At 37.5% G+C, this 15909-nt stretch overlaps 1 protein-coding gene across 3 annotated transcripts in view; it reads left to right on the plus strand.

The window, feature by feature from the left end:
- The window catches only part of VIRMA (vir like m6A methyltransferase associated), a 66226-nt gene extending 50807 nt beyond the window's left edge, over positions 1-15419 (plus strand). For all 3 annotated transcript variants that reach the window (XM_060198963.1, XM_060198964.1, XM_060198967.1), the window contains exons 17-24: positions 11-143; positions 6199-6351; positions 6622-6782; positions 8654-8750; positions 9744-9910; positions 10368-10699; positions 12635-12778; positions 15072-15419. In XM_060198963.1, the coding sequence (XP_060054946.1) occupies positions 11-143; positions 6199-6351; positions 6622-6782; positions 8654-8750; positions 9744-9910; positions 10368-10699; positions 12635-12778; positions 15072-15226 (1342 nt within the window). In that variant the 3' untranslated portion in view covers positions 15227-15419. The remainder of the gene's footprint in view (positions 1-10; positions 144-6198; positions 6352-6621; positions 6783-8653; positions 8751-9743; positions 9911-10367; positions 10700-12634; positions 12779-15071) is intronic.
- Positions 15420-15909: the final 490 nt, after the last annotated feature.

Below are 15909 nucleotides of genomic sequence, written 5' to 3' on the forward strand. Positions count from 1 at the left end.
CTATTTACAGTTCTTTAAGGAAAAACAGCAATGCTCTATATAGCTTATTGAAACGAGTGGTCAGCACATTTAGTAAGGACACAGGTGAACTTGCATCTTCATTTTTGGAATTTATGAGACAAATTCTTAACTCTGACACAATGGTAAGTTTGTGTTTGATAGTACTTAAATTTACTGACTTTGTCATCAGCTAAGAAATGACTTAGGTTACAAAACATGGAAAAGCATCTTTGGAATTTAGAGTACTATGTTTTCCTATGCTCTCACCCTACTTAAATACAGGCCTTTATTTTTTCTTTCCATTTATAAAAATAGTAGTTGCGTAAAAATAAAACTTGCTGGGGCTAGGAGGTAGCTCACTTGTTAGAGCCTTACCATGTGAGAGGCCCCAGGTTCAAGCTCTGAAACCCTGGTACCACATGGTAGTACACAGCAGGGGAAGCTCCATGGGTGGTTGAACAGAGCTTCCATGGGTGGTATCCTCCCTTTGTTTATCTTTCTGAAACTGAAAAAAAAAAAAAAACATCCACCTGGGAGTAGTGGAATTGTACATACTTGGTGCCACCATGAAGACTTAAAGAAAGGTTGGGGTAAGAATAAAATACACTAAGCTCATTAATTTGTGAATATTCTATTATTTTGCAACTTAAATAGACATTATGTTAAATTTCTTTGCTAGAATCAATAAAAATAGTTACATTTTGGGGGGGGGGGTAAATAGAATAATGGTTATGCAAAGAGACTCATGCCTGAGGCTCCCAAGTCCCAGGTTCAATCCCCTGCACCACCATAAACCAGAGCTGAGCAGTGCTCTGGTTAAAAAAAAAAGTTACATTTTATCAATCCCTTAATTATAAAAAAAGTTACATTTTATCAATTCCATAATTATGTATTTACTTATAATTGTTTAATTGAGCATTAATATTTATGTTTTGGATGAATGCAAATTAGGATACATACTAGATATGTATTAATGATTATTTCCCTAACGCTAAGATCTTATTGTTAAAATATAATTAAGACATTTTCTCACTATTTTCCCAATCTATAGTATTTATTATAAATCCCCAAACCATTTATCTGTTTATTTGCTCTTTATTATCTTTATTTATTTATTGGGTAGAGACATCCAGAAATCAAGAGTGAAGGGATAATAATAGAGAGAGATTGAGACAAAGAGACACATACAAACCTGCTTCATCACTCACAAAGCTTTCCCCCTGCAAGTGGGGACCAAGGACTTGAACCTGAGTCCTTGTGCGCTCTACCAGGTGTGCCACCAACCGGCCCCTTCAAACCATTTATTTACTAGATTTTTTTTAAAATGAGTTTTTGTGGTCAAAATAAGTATGAAATTATTCTCCCTGATGAACTTAAACTTATTTACATGGCTATATTGAAAATTCAAGTGTTCCTGGGTAAATGGAAACTTGATTACTGCTATCTAAGCCAGCTATATCTAGATGTATTACCTGCAAAGTGTGTATCTGTATGTGTTTGTATACCTGTATACATTTGTTAGTATTTATGAGTCAGAATTCTTTCATTACTGTTCTAAGATATTGAGCTCACATTAAAGTTTTATTTGGGAAATACTATAGAAGACCTGTTTAGTCTTACCAGTATAAATATAATGTGGGATGATTTTATAAGAAAAAAATTAATTTAGTGTCTATCTTGGATATGTAGTTTATTTCATTTTATTTTTTACCAGAGCACTGCTCAGCTCTGGCTTATGGTGATGTGGGGGATTTAACTTGGGGCCTTGGAGTCTCAGGCATGAGAGTCTGTTTGCATAACCATTATGCTATCTCCCCCCACCCGATATGTTGTAGTTTATTTTGAGGATATTTACTTCATTGGGCCCTTCTGAACTACCTGTTGTGTTTGTTGTTACTCTCTTGCCAATTTTATTGGTAAAACATTATTTTCAGTCTTATCTAATTTGTTAAGATAAATTTATCAAGTGTTTTGATTATCAAATGTTTTGATTTTGCCATATTTATCAGTAAGAGTAGTAGCTACTGCTCTAAAGAGATTTTAGAGTTTTATTTGATTAGAAGACATCTAATTTTACCAAAATCTGATTATTTCCTTACATATGTTGTCAGTTAAGAAATTCCTTTAAAAAATAAAGCACTTACTAGCGTCCATGTTATTTATGATTGTTTGGTCTTCAAGATAGCTAACTAATGCTTTAATTCATAATATTAAATGTACCTCCTTTTTAAAATTGTTCTCATTTTTAATAATTATTCTGTTAGATTCTTCCCCCTCCTTATTTCCTCCCCCCCTTTTTAAAATATTTATTCTTTTTTGTTGCCCTTGTTGTTTTATTGTTGTAGTTATTATTGTTGTCGTCGTTGTGGATAGGACAGAGAGAAATGGAGACAGAGGGGGAGAGAAAGATAGACACACCTGCAGACCTGCTTCACAAATGGTGGGGAGCCAGGGCTTGAACCGGGATCCTTTCAGCAGTCCTTGCCTTTGCGCCACCTGCGCTTAAACCTCTGTGCTACAGCCCGACTCCCTTTTTCACCCTTTCTTAAGTCAAAGAGATATACATCCTGCATCTCCTCATTGTTACCTATGGCATAGATCTTAGCCCTTTAAACTCCTTCTTGATTCCTTTTTCCCTTCTTTCTATGTGTCTTTCTTCACCCATAACTAGTGGTAGAATCCTGTGCACTATGACGTGTGTGCTCAAAGTTGAGTGCTGCTGCCCACCCTCCGTAAATACTTTCTTAGTGTCTACTGAGTGATCATATTACCCCCTATTTTAGTGATGTCACATAGATTCATTTTCACGTGTTGAACTGACCTTGTGGCTCTTGTGATGAGTCGTGGTTGTGATGTGTGATCTTTTTTGATATGTGGCTGGATTCAGTTTGCTTTTTTTTTGAGAAGTTTGGAGTCTATTTCTGTAGGGATATTCATCTGTGGCTTTCTTGTCTTTGCCACACTTCTGTCTGACTATAAAGTGAGCTAGGAAATGCTCACACATGTGTGTCTTTTGTAATAGTTTAAAAAAATTAAAAATTTTTTTTTAAATATTTATTAATTTTCCCTTCTGTTGCCCTTGTTGTTTTTTTATTGTTGTAATTGTAATTGTTATTGTTATTGATGTAGTCATTGTTAGAACAGAGAGAAATGGAGAGAGGAGGGGAAGACAGGGGGAGAGAAAGACAGACACCTGCAGACCTGCTTCACCGCCTGTGAAGCGACTCCCCTGTAGGTGGGGAGCCGGGGGCTCGAACCGGGATCCTTGAGACAGTCCTTGTGCTTTGCGTCATGTGCACTTAACAAAAAAAAATTTTTTTAATCTTTTATTTACTGGATAGAGACAGCCAGAAATTGAGAGGGAAGGGGGTGATAGGGACAGAGACAGAGAGACACCTACTGCCCTACTTCACCACTGGTGAAGCTTTCTACCTGCAGGTGGGCACCAGGGGCTTGAACCCTGTTCCTTGTGCACTGTAATATGAGCACACAGTGGTCCGGGAAGTGGTGCAGTGGATAAGGCATTGGACTCTCAAGCATGAGGTCCTGAGTTCAATCCCTAGCAGCACACGTACCAGAGTGATGCCTGGTTCTTTCTCTCCTATCATTTTTCATGAATCAAAAAAATAAATAAAATTTTAAAAAATGGAAAAAAAAATTTAAAAAAATATGTGCACACAACCAGGTGTGCCACTATCTGGCCCATCTTTTGTAACTGTGAAGAATTGATCATTATTTTAATTCTTTATCTCATATGGGATAAAAAAGCCAAAGTGGCATCCCAGCACACTCAGTACAGGGAACTGAACTTGGAGTGTCAGAGAGGCCAGCTCTGTACCTTACCAGTTAAGCTATTTTCTTGTCTGCTCAATGTTTAATTCTCTAAAATTAAGTGGAATTTATCAGTGAAATGTATCTAAGCCTAGCCTTTTTGTAGGTCCCCCCCCCATAGTAATTCATTTGCTTTACTTGATAGAAGTCTGTACAGATTATCGAGTTAGTTTCAGTAGTTTCTCTTGAAATTTTATAATACTTCCTTTTTTTCCTTAAAAATAATTTCATTGGGGAAATGATTTACAGGACAGTTTTTGCAGTAGTTTCTCTTAAAATTTTGCTCTTTTTCATTCAAATATATTGCTAACTTGGTGTTTGTTGTTCATATTTTCTTAAACATTTTTGACATTGTATACTTAAGGTTACCATAATCCCTGCTTTATTCAATATCTTAACAGTGTTCAACTTTTCCTCTTCTTCTATCTTAGGTTACTTTGGCTAAGGGATTTTCAGTTATATTTATCTTTTCAAATAGCCAGGCTTTTTTTTTTTTTTTGTCATTGCTGGATATTCACTGCTTTGCATACTTTCAGTTATAGAAACAGGCAGGGAGAGAAAGAAGGGAAAGAAACTGCATGACCGGGAGTTGGGAGGTAGTGCAGGGGGTTAAAGTGCACATGGCGCAAAGCACAAGGACCGGCGTAAGGATCCTGGTTCAAGCCCCCAGCTCCCCACCTGCAGGGGAATAGCTTCACAGGTGGTGAAGCAGGTCTGCAGGTATCTATCTTTCTCTTCCTCTCTGTCTTCCTCTCCTCTCTCCGTTTCTCTTTGTCCTATCCAACGATGATATGAACAACTTAAAAAAAAAAAAAAAAAAAAACAAGGGCAACAAAAGGGAAAATAAAATAAATATAAAAAAAATTTAAAAAAAGAATTTATTAAAAAAGAAGAAGAAGAAAAAAAGAAACTGCATGACCAAAGTTTCCTCTTGACTCTCATGAATGGTGGAACAGTGCACTATCCAAGTGCCCTTTATTATTGGTCCTAAATAACCAATTTTTCATTTTTTACTTTTTCTACTATTTTCTAGTCTCTTTTCTCTTTCATCCCCTTCCGTCCTTTCTTTCATTATTACTAGGACTTCACTGGTCCAGGCTGACTATTTCAGATAGAAAAACAGAGGCAGGAGGCCGGGCGGTAGACAGCATGTTAAGCACACAGGGTGTGAAGCTCAAGGACTGGCTCAAGGATCCTGATTCCAGCCCTCGGCTCCCCTCCTGCAGGGCAGTCACTTCACGGGAAGTGAAGCAGGTTTGCAGGTGTTTTTCTCTCCCTGTCTCTGTCTTCCCTTCCTCTCTTGATTTTTCTCTGCCCTATCAAACAACAACAACAAGGGCAACAAAATGGAAAAAAATTGCCTCCAGGAGCACCAAGCTCCAGTGATGTCCCTGGAGAAAAAAGAAAAACAGAGACAGATACATAAAAAACAGAAAGACACCACATTACTAGTGCAGTGATGACTTTTTTTTTTTTCTGCTTTACACATTCTGATTTTTCTCTCTTCTTTTGTGTTTATTTCCTCTTCTTCAGGTTTCTTAAGAAAAGATTAGGTTATTGGTTTCATTTAGCTATTTTTTCCTTATGTAGGCATTTACAGCGACATATGTTCATTTGAGCACTGCTTTCTTTGCACTCATGAAGTTTGATATATCATGGCTTTTACTTTATCTCAAATCTTACCCTTTTTCTTTGTTCCATTAGTTATTTAGGAATGTGTTTAATTTCCACAAATTTGGAGATTTCTCAAAGCTCCTCTCCTTTGTTTTAGTACCCTCTTTAAAGTAAAGAAAAAAACTAACTTTAATACATGATAAAAGGTAGTCTTAAATATCATAGTTCATATTTTCTTTAGCCCTGTCTTGAGAAAAATAAATGCAGTGTCCAATAGTTCTTTGTTATGTTACAGCAGACATTTTATTTATTTATTTATTTATTTATTACCAGAGCACTGCTCAGCTCTGGCTTGTAGTGTAGGGGGTTGAATCTGAGACCGTGGGACCTCAGACAGGAAAGTCTCTTGCATAATTATTATACTATCTCTCCCACCCCAGCAGACATTTTATTATCGTGAATATCAATTAATGTTTCTTCTTAGTGCCAGTATTTTTGTCATTGGATTTTTATATTGAGAAATCTTGTTAGCAAATATTGATTGAGTCATTTGAATACATGTGTTTACCTATTTGTTTTGAAAGCTTTTCTTAAAGATTAACAAAATTGTCATAAGTTCTTAAAAACTAGCCGTTTTAATTTATATTAAAACAATATATTGAAAGAAACTTTGCAGCACTTAAACATTTGAAAAGTTTGAAAACATTGCAAAATTCTTTGCTCTCACATTTAACTTCTGTGTGACCTTTACAGGGATGTTGTGGAGATGATAATGGTCTCATGGAAGTAGAGGGAGCTCATCCAGTACGGACAATGAGTATTAAAGCTGCAGAGTTAAAACAACTTCTACAAAGCAAAGAAGAAAGTCCAGAAAATTTGTTCCTTGAACTAGAGAAGCTTGTTTTGGTAAAAAAAGAAAAAAAAAATTGAGACAAAATAGATGCCTCAATCTCTAGCCCTATTTTCTTTCAATCTTTAAAACAGTGAACTCACCACTGAGTGTGTTTATGCCATTTGAAGTAATTCTTGGGAATGAAGTCATTCCTATAATCTTATAATGTCTAGTGTTAATACTTCTTAGTAATGAAATAATATGACCTTTTCTACTAACCAGTAAGTAGATTATAGGCATAACTATGAGTTTTATCTACTGATTCTTATTCTGTTCATATCTAGGAGCATTCAAAAGATGACGACAATTTGGATTCTCTTTTGGACAATGTAGTTGGACTTAAACAGATGCTTGAGTCATCAGGTGATCCTTTACCTCTCAGTGACCAAGATGTAGAACCAGTGCTTTCAGCTCCAGAATCTCTCCAGAATTTGTTTAACAACAGGTAAAATAAGCACTGTTTTACTGTTGGGTAGTAGTTGTGTTTATAATGGTTGGAGTCTTTTTTTATGTTGTTATTATTATTTTAAGAAAGGAGACATTAACAAAACTGTAGGATAGGAGGGGTACAACTCCACACAATTCCCGCCACCCAGTCTCCATATCCCATCCCCTCCCCTGATAGCTTTCCCATTCTCTATCCCTCTGTGAGTATGGACCCAGGGTCGTTGTGGGTTGCAGAAGGTGGAAGGTCTGGCTTCTGTAATACTATGAAAGGAAAGGTCTCTTATGAGGGCTAATAGACTTATTTTCAATAAGGCATGAGTTAGTAAACATTCTTTTTTAAGTCACTTAAAGCTTTTAAGTCATTATCTGATCAGTAGTCAAAGAATACATTTTTCTGGGAGTCGGGCTGTAGCGCAGCGGGTTAAGCGCAGGTGGTGCAAAGCACAAGGACCGGCATAAGGATCCCGGTTCGAACCCCGGCTCCCCACCTGCAGGGGTGTCGCTTCACAGGCGGTGAAGCAGGTCTGCAGGTGTCTATCTTTCTCTCCTCTTTTCTGTCTTCCCCTCCTCTCTCCATTTCTCTCTGTCCTATCCAACAATGACAACAATAAAACAACAAGGACAACAAAAGGGAATAAATAAATAAAATAAATATATATAAAAAAGTAAAAAAAAAAGGCTAATATAATTAAAAAAAAAGAATACATTTTTCTTTATCTTTGACGCATTATAACTAAAATGACTAGTCACTGCAGTGGAATTATTATCTATATTTAGAAAAAGTTTGTAGAGGCAGTTTCTCCATATATTGGTATAATGCAGTAGATTTGGCTTTCTGAACATGAAAGTAGGGCTCTGTTTTATTTCAGAGATAGGTCAGAACTCATCACAGTAGCATTTGTTTTTACATTTTTTAATTTTTTTAATGATTTCTTGATTTTCATCACCAGGAAACCAGAACACTGATTGACTCTGGAATTTGGTGGTGATGAGGATTGAACCTGGGATCTCTGGGGTCTCGGGTATAAAAATTCTCTCCTTTAATTCAGTGGATCTATCTTCTTACTCTCACATTTCTGGTTTTTTGGGTTTTTTTTTTTTAAATATTTATTCCTTTTTGTTGGCCTTGTTGCTTTTGTTGTTGTGGTTATTATTGTTGCTGTTATTGCTGTCATTGTTGTTGGATAGGACAGAAAGTAATGGAGAGAGGAGGGGAATTCGGGGAGAGAAAGACAGACACCTGCAGACCTACTTCACTACTTGTGAAGTGACTCCCCCGCAGGTGGGGAGCCAGGGGCTCGAACTGGGATCCCTATGCTGTACCCGCGCTTGGTGCCACTGGAGCTTAACTCGCTGCACTACCACCTGACCACCACGTTTCTGGTTTTTAAAGATAGTTAATTTATTTTGCCTCCAGGGTTACTGCTGGGGCTTGTTGCCTGCACTATGAATCCATTGCTCCTGGCAGCATCTTTTTTCCATTGTTGCTGTTGATGTATAGGACAGAGAGAAATTGAGAGAGGGTGGGAAAGACAGAGAAGGGGAGAGAAAGACACCTGCAGACCTGCTTCACTGCTTGTGAAGTGACCTTCCTGCTAGTGGGGAGCCAGGGGCTCAGACTGGGATCCTTGTGCAGGTCCTTTCGCTTTGCACTATGTATACTTAACCAGTGTGCAGTATACCACCCAGCCCCCAAGATACTTAATTCTTAAATTGCTTTATGAGGAGTTTTTTATAGCATAGCTGATTTTACTAGTATATTAGAATGTAATGGTTGTTACTGTACTTTATACACATTTTACTTACAAGATAATCCGAAATAGTGACTTTTGAAATTCTGCCTTTGACCAAGTAATTTCCCTGTTCTAGGACTGCATATGTGCTTGCTGATGTCATGGATGATCAGTTGAAATCTATGTGGTTCACTCCATTTCAGGCTGAAGAGATCGATACAGATCTGGACTTGGTATAAGTCATTTTATTACTAATTATTTAGAAAGATTGTTGAACTGTTTTTTTGGTTCTCTTAGCAATAAAATGTTACTGTTAAAAATCCAGTATTACATTATTTTTATGTCAGTCACACATTTAGTAGTCTCCAGAACTCTTAAGTCTTTTATGCTGCTTGCTTTACTTCTTTCTAGTTGTTGATCCATGTTTTTGAGAATGAAACTCTTTAGTGTGAGATGATATATATATATATTTTTGCATAAGCACTCTTGAAGCACTTTGCTTTCTTGTATTGGTAAGGAAGTACCCTCACAAAATTCCAAATCCACTCCTGTATTTGAGGTTAAGAAGAATGTATCAGGGTATCTAGATATTATAGCAATTTATGCCGCAGACTTTGATGCCTGGCACCACTCTAAGCCAGAACAGATTTCTAAATAAAAACAAGACAAAACAAAGAACAGATTTTTTAAAAAAAATTTTATTATTGGATAGAAATAGTAATTGAGAGGGGAGGGGAAAGTAGAGAGTGAAAGAGACAGATAGACACTTGCAGCTCTGCTTCACCACTTGTGAAGCTTCCCCTTACATGTGGGACCAGGGGCTTGAACCTGAGTCCTTAGGTACCTTAGTGTGTGCTCTTAATCAGGTACAGCACCACCTGCAGATTTTTAATTTTTTTTTTCATAGAATAGAGAGAATATGAGAGGAGAAAGTAAGCTAGAGAGAAAAAGTAGGAGACCATTCATGATTTTACCTTTTTATTTATTTTCATATGGCAGGTGAATGGAAAGGGCCAGGGAGGGAGACAAAGGAGATGACACCACAGTACTGCTCTGCCTTTAATCAAATGTCCCTTTAGTGTGGTGCTCTAATGTAGTGGCTGGGGGCTCATACACAGGTCCTCGTGTATGTCAAATTGTGCACACTGCTGGGTAAGCCATTGTCTGCCCCCTAATAGTTATTTTAAAGTATATATTTTCTTTCTATTTCATTTCTGTGGCTGCAGGTAAAGGTTGACTTAATTGAGCTTTCTGAAAAATGTTGTAGTGACTTTGACTTGCACTCAGAATTAGAGCGCTCATTTTTGTCAGAACCATCATCTCCAGGGAGAACCAAGACTACAAAAGGATTCAAACTTGGGAAGCACAAGCATGAGACCTTTATAACTTCAAGGTAAAAATTTAATGTACTAGAGATCTTGATTTTAGTCATGTAAACTTATTTATTTAAAGGTATACATGTTACACACACAAAAAAAGTAATACTTTTTTTGTGTGTGTAACATGGACTTAATACTTGAATCATGACTATTTTAGATTTTTTTTTTTTTAAATACTAATTTGGCCAGGACACATCTAGTTTATTTGATAGTTTCTACTCTATGAGAGTTTGCAGAATGTAAAATGAATGCTTTTAAATTGTATCCATAAAATGTTCGTATCCTACTTGGCTAGTTTTTTGTTTGTTTTCTTTTATTTTTCACTGGCAATCTATAGAATATTCTTTAAAATCATCAAACTTGGAAGACCAAATAATTGAAGTATAGTTTTCAAACTATTACAAAAATTGACCTATATTTTCTTAAATATTTAATAAAGGCAAAGTACTCATGAAGTATTTTTCTTGATAGTGGAAAATCTGAATACATTGAACCTGCCAAACGAGCTCATGTTGTGCCACCCCCAAGAGGAAGAGGCAGAGGGGGATTTGGACAGGGTATCAGACCTCATGATATTTTTCGTCAGAGAAAACAGAATACAAGTAGGCCTCCATCTATGCATGTGGATGACTTTGTTGCTGCTGAGAGTAAAGAAGTGGTCCCTCAAGATGGAATACCTCCTCCAAAACGGCCACTCAAAGTATCACAGAAAATTTCTTCCCGTGGCGGATTTTCAGGCAATCGAGGAGGAAGGGGTGCTTTTCATAGTCAGAATAGGTTTTTCACACCTCCTGCTTCAAAAGGTAACTTACTTATTTGTATTTTCTAGTGGGTTATAATATTGAAATACTAGAATAGTCATGACTAGAAATTATTTTGATGACAGTAATTCAGACAAAATTCTTTTCAGTTACTATAGTTCAACTGCCTCTAGACCAATTTACAGTGTATTTTATTCGATAGAAAAAAAACTTAGTTATTTTACTAACTGCATAGTGATGACGTTAATAGATTCTTGACTGGTAAATTTCCTTTTTTACATAGAGAATTATGTTTATCCTTCATGAATAACACATACACATTGTTTTAGCAGTTGCACTTAATACTTTCTTCAGGATTATTAAGTTTATTTTAACAATGTTTCTCATCTTAATTCATAAATATTTTACATGTAGTACTCTCACCTCACATCAGGCACATAGGCTGATTCTGTGAGTTATATACACATTCTTTTTTTGTGTGTGTGTGTTTGTATGTGTGTCCTAAAAAAAAAAAAAAGAAAGAAAGAAAAGAAAAAAGTGGTCCGGGAGGTGGCGTAGTATATGTGTGTCCTAGAATCTCCTGCGCTAAATTTACTGAACAGTAACAGTTGTAAACATTTTGCATACTTGATTGCCATCATACATCCTCATTGTTTATGTGTTTATCGTAACATTTTGCTTCTATATTTGAGTTGCTCATTTTTTCCCCCTTTATTTGTGATTTAATAATGATCAACAAGATTTTGGGATAATAGGTATACAATTCCATACAAATCCCAACACCAAAGTTCCATATACTCTTCCCTTCCTGGAAGCTTCGATTTTCTTTATCCCTCTGGGAGTATGAACCAAATTCTTCTTCTTCTTCTTCTTCTTCTTCTTCTTCTTCTTCTTCTTCTTCTTCTTCTTCTTCTTCTTCTTCTTCTTCTTCTTCTTCTTCTTCTTCTTCTTCTTCTTCTTCTCCTCCTCCTCCTCCTCCTCCTCCTCCTCCTCCTCCTCCTCCTCCTCCTCCTTCTTCTTCTTCCCCTCCTTCTCCTCCTCCTCCTCTTCCTTCTTCTCCTCCTTCTCCTCCTCCTCCTCTTCCTCCTCCTCCTCTTCCTCCTCCTCCTCTTTCTTCTCCTTCTCCTCCTTCTTCTCCTCCTCCTTCTCCTTCTTCCTCTTCCCCCTCCTCCTCCTCCCCCTTCTCCTCCTCCTCCTCCTTCTTCTTTTTAACAATCTATTTTTATTTATATATTATTTGGATAGAAACAGAGAGAAAAGAAAATTATTTATGGGGTGCAGATGATGGAAGGTCTGACTTCTGTAATTGCTTCTCTACTGTACATGGGCATTGGCCGGTCAATCCATATCTCCAGCCTGTTTGTCTTTCCCAAGTGGGGTAAGGCTCTGGGGAGATGGGGTTCCAGGACACATTGGTGAGATCATCTGCCCAGGGAAGTCAGGTTGGCATCATGGTAGCATCTGCAATTTGGTGGCTGAAAAGTACTAAGATATAAAGCTGAATAAATTGTTTAATAATCAGGAACCTAAGGTAAGAATATAGCAGATGAGATTTGTGGTCTTCATGTTAGAAGAAGCTAGTAGGTCTATTTTAGATATATTCTAAAGGGCCCATGACTTTACTAATTTTTGCTTGAGCTCCACAGATAACATGCATATGGGCTAAAAATATTGTCTGGGAAGATAGTGTCAGATGAGAACACACACATTCTTTACCCCCACCTCTTCACTTCCAGAAGAGACGAGTGCCAGGCAGTTGACAAGTACATCTGGAGTCTGTCAGTCTGAGGCCAGAGTCTTTTTCTAACCCTATATGATACTGCTATAAATGCTACCACTTTGTAGTATATTTCTGTTACAGAGTGTTATACTTTCTCTTCCATTTTGAAAGATAAAGAAGTAACTGTCAGATACTATTAATCTAATAGAAGTTTTGAAACAAGTAGATTTTGATTCTGTTGTCTTTTTTTTTTTTAGGAAACTACAGTCGTCGGGAGGGAACAAGAGGCTCCAGTTGGAGTGCTCAGAATACTCCTCGAGGAACTTATAATGAAAGTCGTGGAGGCCAGAGCAATTTTAACAGGGGTCCTCTTCCACCTCTACGACCACTTAGTTCTACGGGTATACATCATTCCTCCTTTGTTTAGTATTGCTGAGAAAGGGAGGCAGATCTCCCTTGTCAGATTGCTGGAGTACTTATTCTGGGAGAGAATATTTTAAGATGCAGATGTAAAGAAAGTATTTATAATTTGTTGTATAGAGACAGAAATCAAGAGGGAAAGGGAAGATCAAGAGACAGTAGATTCTGAGCTATGCATATACAGCTTGGAAAGTTTTATAGTAATGTACTCTTTTTATTTCAATAATGAAAACCAGATCTTAGTTGACCAAAAACTTCTTTATAATCAAAGTGTTTTAATAACTTTCCATAGGGAATATTCTATTTGTGCTTGCAATATATTGTGTATGTAAACTTATAACATTTTATTTTCTGTAGTTTTTGTAAATAACTGCTTTGAGCTGTAATTTTTAAATCTTCATTTATTTTATAATGTCAGACATTGAGATGGGGGGGGGGAGAGATGCCTGCAGCACTGCTTTACTGCTAGTGAAACTTCTCCCTCCCCTCCATCTCCCTATAGGTAGGGACCGAGAGCTTGAACCCAAGTCCTTGAGCACTGTAATGTAAACTCAACTGAGTGCCATCATTCCAACCCTGTTATTTTTAAAAATATTTAATTTATTTAATTAGAAAGATCAGAGAAGAGAAAGAACCATACACCACTCTGGTACATGTGCTGCCGGGGATCAAACTCAGGACCTCATGTTTGAGAGTCCAATGCCCTATCCACTGTGCTACCTCCTGGACTACCCTGAGATGTTACTCTTTTTTTTTTTTACTTTATTTTTTATTTAAGAAAGGGTAAATTAACAAAACCATAGGGTAGGAGGGGTACAACTCCACACAATTCCCGCCACCCAATCTCCATATCCTATCTCCTCCCCTGATAGCTTTCCCATTCTCTATCCCTCTGGGAGCATGGACCCAGGGTCGTTGTGGGTTGCAGAAGGTGGAAGGTCTGGCTTCTGTAATTGCTTCCCCACTGAACATGGACGTTGACTGGTCAGTCCATACTCCCAGTCTGCCTCTCTCTTTCCCTAGTAGGGTAGGTCTCTGGGGAAGCGGAGCTCCAGGGCACATTGGTGGGGTCTTCAGTCCAGGGAAGCCTGGCCGGCATCCTGATGGCATCTGGAACCTGGTGACTGAAAAAAGAGTTAACATACAAAGCCAAACAAATTGTTGAGCAATCATGGACCCAAAGCTTGGACTAGTGGAGAGGAAGTGTTAGGGGGGTACTCACCGCAAACTCTAGCGTACTTCTGCTTTCAGGTATATATTTTGCACTAGTTTATGGATAAGTGTGAACATATGCTCACTCTCACAGAACCTGGTCTATATCTAGGTTTTGGGACTTTGTTAGAAAGTGAACCACCTGGGATGGAATTAGAGAATACTATGAAAGGAAAGGTCTCACCCGAGTAATGAAGCTGAAGGGTTGTCATTCCACACGTGAAGTCTCTGGACACAGTCTGAGCTGAAGCATGTTGAGGTGGCAATCATTGCATTGATTAGGTTGTGATCGGCAGATGCAATATTATTTGATATGGATTGGGAGAGGCATGCGGGAAAATGGGCCCTATCCTAAGGTTCCCGGACTGGGGGAAATATAGGCTCTATAGTGGAGATGTGAGGTTCCTGCTGTCTTAGGGTTCAAAAAGACAATGGATAGTTAATGTTATCATTACATTATTTGGTAATTGGGTTAACTTTGAAAAGTCCTTTTGTTAGGGTTTGCTGTATAGTACCCAGTATTTTGTATGTAGCTGTGCCATTGGTTGCTTCTGATCTACTTGGTCTACACTTTTGAGAGAGTCCGCATATCAAATACACAGCCTATATATTAAAAAGACTCAGTCTGTGTTTTAAAAACTTGGGAGACATACAATTAATTTTCCCCCTCTCATATTAATTAATTAGTGATTCTTATGCAATTTCCCTATTTAAAATGAATAATTCAGTCATCTTCAACACTACCATATAACTAACATTTTAAAAGTGAAAAGAGTAATTTCTGTCATGGTGTGGGCTTGATGTTCTTTTTTTTGAAAAAAAATTATTTATTTATTACTGAGATGGATAGGAGGAGAGAGAGGAAGAAGATATCAGTCTGGTACTTTTGCTGCTCGGGATCGAGCTCAAGACCACATGCCTGAGAGTTCAATGCTTTATTCAGTGCGCCACCTCCCAGACCACTGCGCTTGATGTTCTAGATTAGTACTTATATATTAATACTCTTTATATGAGATAGGAAATCATGCTGCAACTAAATACTATATTTTTTTTCTTTTATAGGCTACCGCCCAAGTCCTCGTGACCGTGCTTCCAGAGGTCGTGGGGGACTTGGACCTTCCTGGGCAAGTGCAAATAGTGGCAGTGGAGGCTCAAGAGGCAAGTTCGTTAGTGGAGGCAGTGGTAGAGGACGTCATGTACGATCCTTTACCCGGTAGAAACTCTTCGGAGAACATCCTGCGTGCATATGAACATTTCATGAGGACAGTAAGATTAAAATAAGATCCTGAAGGACCAATTTAGACTGAGTAGTTTCTGCAGACACCTGAGAGAATATTTTTATCTTAAAGAAAGCAGATTTTGTTTGATACCTAACACAAGATTTCAATAAAAATCCAAATTTTGTACGTATCTTTGTATGTATTTTTCCCCTTTGTATGGCTATTTAGAAAGTTGTTTAGGTAAAAAAAAAATTTTTGTTTTAGCATATTTTCTGTTTATAGCACAGATGTTTACTTTTTCAGCTTATGTTGCCCTTAAATTTTTCCACTGCTTTTTCCTATCATATTTTTTTGTAATTTTTTAAAATTGTCTTTATTTATTGGATAGAGACATCCAGAAATTGATAGGGTAGGGGGTGGGTGTTAGGGAGAGAGACAGAAGAGACACCTATAGCCCTGCTTTACAATGCATAGAGCTTTCCCCCTGCAGGTGGGGACTGGGGGCTTGAACCTGAGTCCTGTGCACTGTAACATGTGTGTTCAATCAGGTTCTCCACTACCTGGCCCCTTTCCTATCATATTTATGCCAAAATAAACATGTAATATTTCCATTTGTTAATTGGCTTGGGCCACACAACTTAATTAGAATTTGCCATAACCACTGTACAATCTTTCAAAGT

The sequence above is a fragment of the Erinaceus europaeus genome, chromosome 1, assembly GCF_950295315.1.
Source record: "Erinaceus europaeus chromosome 1, mEriEur2.1, whole genome shotgun sequence".
NCBI classification, from domain to species: Eukaryota; Metazoa; Chordata; class Mammalia; order Eulipotyphla; family Erinaceidae; genus Erinaceus; species Erinaceus europaeus.